Consider the following 5783-nt stretch of genomic DNA (forward strand, 5'->3'; position numbering starts at 1 on the left):
TGTGCATCAACAGCATATTCAAAAATCTGTTAGTTTGTAGTATGTCTGCTGACTAGGCTGTGATGAGTTAGGATCTTTATTTGTGACACAGCTCTGGTTTCTGGTTACATTTACTGTGTTAGGACCTTATTGGGAGGTTTAGGGGGAACAGGTTCTGCCGTATTTGCTCCCACCTCAACCTGACTGACACTTCCTCCATCGTCTTATTTCTGTCTGAAAGGTTGCTGCATCAACTGGCCACTCAGTGACGCTGGTGGATACAAGTGACGGCATCCTTAAAAAGTCTGTCAAAGGAATTGAAGGGAGCCTAAAAAGAGTGGTGAAGAAGAAGTTTGCTGATAAGCCAGAGGTAAGACACAGTAAAAAAAAAAAATAAATAAATAAAAAAATGTAAACAGTGTAAGAGTGAAATGTGTGTCACTAATGGGAGATATTGTGTTTGTTTCAGGCAGGTGAAGAGTTCATCCAGAAAGTCATGCAGAATGTGTCAACCTCCACAGATGCTGGATCTGTAGTTCAGGGATCGGATCTTGTGCTGGAGGCAATTGTGGAAAATCTTAAAATCAAACAGGATATCTTTGGTCAGCTTGACAAGGTGGCACCACAGTAAGCACCATCCCATTTCTGTTTAATTTATTAGTTATTAGATTACACACGAGTGGGGCAGCAGGGTAGCGACCAGAAGATCCAGCTGATTGCTGTCTGTTCTGTGTTTTGTGGTGCTCTGTGTGCGTTTCTACATCCATTATCAGTATTTAAAACCACAGAATCCATTTTATTTTCAAGTTCTGGTCTGAGAGGGAAGAGGGCACATACACATTACATTTGGTCGCCTTCTCAGAGGACAATTATTATTTTTAACTGCTTTAAATAATTCTGCACTTTGTGTTTTAGACACACCATCTTTGCCAGCAACACATCCTCCCTGCCCATCTCTGACATCGCCAGCTCCACCAGCAGGCTGGACAGATTTGGCGGCCTTCATTTCTTCAACCCAGTCCCTATGATGAAGCTTGTAGAGGTAAAATTATAAATCTGCGTGTTTCTTTTCATTTATTTGTTTGTGTATTGTTTGTGTTAGGCTTTTACATTCAGGTTAAAACAACTCGAACAAAAAGACAAGAGGGATTCAGAATTAAAACAACAAAATAGATAAAATCGTGTGTCTATGCACGTGTATGTGTGTGTTTGTATTGTCTGTGTATGCATTATAATATATATGTAGCAGCACAAAGAAGGAAGTCTCGTTGTCCCGGTGACAAACAAACATAGCACCTGGGACACAAAGATACGGTGTTTGGGACAATTCTGGGAGAGTAGAGAAATCATTAAAAGTGAAATTATTACTTTTTTATATATATTTATTAGTTACTTCAAATATACAGTGTCCCTGTAGTAATGCAAAGTGTGTATGTACATTTCCATCAGCGTATACCAATCAGAAACAGGTTTGCATTTGCACTACTACATACTGCAGTATGAAGTGATGCATTTATTGGTCAAACTATTACAAATAAACAGGAAACTAAAGCATTGACTAAAAGAATAATAACAACTGATTGTGTCCAAACACCTCAGGTGTATACAATTTTATTTTTTTTTTAAATTCAGTATAAGTGCAAGGAACAGCTAGCAGAACAAGAAATTGTGTTGCCCATAATGTCAAATTATGTTTTTTTTTTTTTTTTTTCTCTCTCATATATCATATCTCGGCTCTCATATACAGAGTTCACCACCTCAGGGTTTTTAATTCATTACTTGGGTTACATCTTCAAACAGTGTACAGAAGAGATTTATAGAATTTATACAGCTTTATGAAGGAAGGAAATACTAAGAATTGAAATATTCCCTAACATAACGTATTAAAAGTGTGAGCCCGGTGTGAATGTAGACAGATACATTGAGATTATTCACCTTTTCTGTCAAGCTAAGTGGGATTACAATCAGAGTTGCTGAAGTATTTTTCTTTCACAGGTCATTGGAACCTCAGCAACAAGCCAAGAGACTTTTGATTCCCTCCTGAACTTCAGCAAAGTGCTTGGAAAAACGCCGGTGTCCTGCAAGGTAAGATGTGATGTCATATTATGTGTAGTCTCTTTTAAAAATGTATTTAACAGCCCACTCAGCAGCATCCAATGTCTCTTTATCCAGGACACACCAGGATTCATTGTAAACCGCCTGCTTGTTCCCTACATAATGGAGGCCGTCCGGTTGCATGAGAGAGGTATGAATACCCGCACAAGCACCAGTAATGTCGATAGTAAAGTTGCCATAATTTGTGTATTGGGATTGTCATTTACTAGGATTAAGTGTCCATAACTATGTTTCTTTGGGATTTTAAGTGGTCCTTTTGGGGGAAATTGAAAGGAGCTACATGGGTCTTTCTTTCACATTCATGTTTAAGTGAACAGAATCAAATATTGGGGCTCTAATTCAGTATCCCTCAGGATTATTTTGTAGGTTTTGATTGATTTCTGCAGCTTTGCATGGTGTTGTTTTTCTGTTTTCAACCTCAGGTCATGGATCCAAAGAGGACATCGATATTGCCATGAAACTCGGTGCAGGTTATCCCATGGGCCCCCTCGAGCTCGCTGACTTTGTGGGACTAGACACAGCAAAGTTCATCATTGATGGTGAGTAAAACTATGTGGAAAATACAGGTTTGGATATCACCAGCCTTTGATAATATGAAACCGCTTCGAGAAAGGACAATGATTTAATATGTTAAATGTAAAAATCTATTCCTTTTGTTATTGCAGGTTGGTCTGCCATGGATCCCAGCAACCCACTCTTTGCCCCGAGCGAACTGTTGAACAAGAAGGTTGCAGAGGGAAAATTGGGCAGAAAGACAGGAGAAGGATTCTACAAGTACAAGTAATTTAGTTTTGCAGTGTTTTCAGAAAATAAGCCATCTAACAAGGACTGATATGATACGGAAATATAAAAAGTGCCTGTTCCTTCTACATTGAAGGTCAACTTTTGTCTGTCAGTCCATTGTCTTATGGACGTCCACTGAATTACATCTTTGTGTGTGAAGAAATTAATTCTGAATAAATAGACTTTTCAAATACTTGGTGTCTGTTCTTGTTGTCGTTGGAGTGAAAGGTACACTTACATGAAGATCAGAGTTATATTTATGCTTACCATAAAATGTGAATGCCTCTCAGATCTACTAGAATCAGTAGCACAAATAATGTTCATATATAATAATCGATCCTGTTTTCAGTAGGATTGGTCAGTCAGTGCTGTAGAAAGTTACAGATGTGTTTAATGTATTTCCTTCCTCATAAAAACTTTTGTTGAACATTTTAAAACCTATTTTTTCATCCGTTTACTAAGCAGCAGTCTTCTTCCTTCTCTTTGCTGGCACATTACCGCCACTTGGTGGTTAATCTGAAGCTAATATGAGGTCAGCTGTCTGAACTAGACAAATTAAGTGGATATATTCCTATATTAGTATTTTTAGAACAAAATTCCCATTTTGTGTTTCCACTGCAGCTTAAACACTTTGCTGTGAAACACTGCACACTTTAACTGAAAATGTATCCAGATGATTTGTTTAACTCAGACTGCCAGGTATGAACAGGAAGTTACAGCAAGAAAAACCTGTTTCAGTGTTTATAGGAGCCCTGTTGTTTGTGAGGAGACACTATTGGTTATGAGTCGTATAAAGAATACTGTGTTCATTAAGTTGTTTGATATTTTCCTCGACATAAAAGTTTAATTACCTTGTTAAAAAATCTTAAAATTAAATCTTATCCTTTTCCCTAATTGAAAAAAACAATCGTTTCAATATTTACTGTGAAAGTCAAACACCTAAGTGGAGCAACACTAAGCAGAGAGAGACTTTGTCGTTATTTTTATCATACTTAACCTTTTACTTTATACTGTAATTCTATTGTTACTTCTGTCCGTGTTAAAGGGGTATTTGGTGAGTTTTATTGCAATCGAGTCAAAGGATAGAGGGTGTCATTAAGATTGTGTTGGAGACTAACGTAATTTTGGGCTTTATAAATAAAAGTGACTTGAATGAATCATTTGTCAGATGCTGTTATAAACCATTGCGCACTTTGGGAATGGTTGTCCTTACCACTTGGTTTCTGGGAACCCAACGGGAACACAAGGTGGTGCTGTTTTACTGGAAATAGGGACATCCAAGCAGCACAATTCATTTGTCTATAAATAGAATTTCCCTTTGATCTTGGCTCTATCATCAAAAATGTTGTGTTTACTTCAGAAATTCAATTCTAATTCAAAACCTGAAGAGGTTTTACAGAATTTAAAGTCTGTTTACCTAACAATCTTTTACACTGAGACCAGAAAAAAAGACAAATCTCACCCTTGAAATCAACTTGTTACACAATTGAGAGGTTTTTATATTCAGATGATGTCGGTTTCTCTTTTCATTACCATTGCAATAATACTGTATTATAAATGTTGCCCCAAGCGCTGTGTGCTTTTGGACTTTAAATTGCTTGTCAATTTCTTTGAGCTTTTTGAAGTTTCCACAAAGACTAAAAACATGTCATATCCAGTGTGTGTTATCCTGCTTCAACTCTACCACCTATCCATGCTTACATTATATTCTCCAAGGATGACACAGACTGTTACATCTGGCACCTCTAGCTCAGGTCTTTCCACCACACGAGTGATCAAATGAGCCAATGGTGCCTTTTTATTTTTCTTACAAAAAACAAAACAAAAACATGTTGAAACAGTTCAAATATGACCACTTGGAAAGCAAAATGCTATACCAAGATGACAGTGACCCAAAACATGATAATAAAAAAAGGAATTCATCAAGTAATACTAAAATAGAGCATTAAAATCAAAATGTTACAGAGATGCTTGCATGGAATAAACATGGCTAAAGACCACACTATTAGCTACCAGAGAGAAAAGACAAAGGTCCATTGCAATAAAAGAAAGACTGCCAAGTGCTGGGGTAAATATATATATCTGCTTCATTTGTCATGTTTTAGAACAATAAAATATAGGCCTCTGAGCTATCACTCTCGCCTTTGTCCTAATGTTGCCTGCAAAAATACCAAGAAAATTGACATATCCTGACAGTTTTAAAAAGTACACATACTGAGCATTATTTTACATCTGAGCAAGACTCGAGGTCACTATTTGTTACAAATAGTTATCAAAAGAAGCCTTAAGTTTCAATTTTCTGCAAGACGCTTCAACAAGAAAAATGGCTTTCCTGTGTCCAAAGCTTATTTTCATATATATACCACTATATAAAAAAAAAACAATATTTAAAAAAAAAAAAAAAAAATCACTAAAATATACACCGAGAAATTGAAACAAGGGTTCAAGATACAAAAAAAGCATTCAAAATAAAACTCAGTCTAAAATAAAAAGCAAATCAAAATGTTGATCCTTTTTTGCACCAACTGGTCAGCAACGAACTAAAATGGCGTCTTGAGGACGTTTTCTTAGACAAGATGAGATCCCTCCATCTTCCTTTAGTGCAGTCTAAAAAGAGGTGTTTGGTCGGGCGGGCGAAACCCCGAATGGTCTCAAAAATCCAGGGAGAGAAAGACACGGGGGGCGGGGAGGTGGTGAGGGAGTGAATGTCGGCCTAATGAGCTATACAAAGGAACCGAGGTGACAAATAAATTACAGTAACTTAGGAACAGGTGTTTGGGAGTGTTCGGGCAGTGCAGTGGAGAAGTTTGTGCTGCTGTTTTTCAGTGCAGTGCCTTGGATTTGCAGTAAAGCTGATTGTAAAGGAAACTGACAAAACACAGACGTCAAATTGATGTTTTTTTTTC

The 5783-nt window shown here is 37.1% G+C and overlaps 1 protein-coding gene across 1 annotated transcript in view; it reads left to right on the forward strand.

Moving 5' to 3' along the window:
* hadh (hydroxyacyl-CoA dehydrogenase) overlaps positions 1-3070 on the forward strand; it is a 3935-nt gene extending 865 nt beyond the window's left edge. The window contains exons 2-8 of the mRNA XM_035660506.1: positions 221-349; positions 449-606; positions 895-1021; positions 1975-2064; positions 2152-2224; positions 2517-2633; positions 2760-3070. Coding sequence (XP_035516399.1) covers positions 221-349; positions 449-606; positions 895-1021; positions 1975-2064; positions 2152-2224; positions 2517-2633; positions 2760-2878 — 813 coding nt within the window. The 3' untranslated portion in view covers positions 2879-3070. The remainder of the gene's footprint in view (positions 1-220; positions 350-448; positions 607-894; positions 1022-1974; positions 2065-2151; positions 2225-2516; positions 2634-2759) is intronic.
* Positions 3071-5783: the final 2713 nt, after the last annotated feature.

Source organism: Morone saxatilis, unplaced genomic scaffold (assembly GCF_004916995.1).
Source record: "Morone saxatilis isolate NCDOM2014 unplaced genomic scaffold, NCSU_SB_2.0 Contig17, whole genome shotgun sequence".
Classification (NCBI taxonomy): domain Eukaryota; kingdom Metazoa; phylum Chordata; class Actinopteri; family Moronidae; genus Morone; species Morone saxatilis.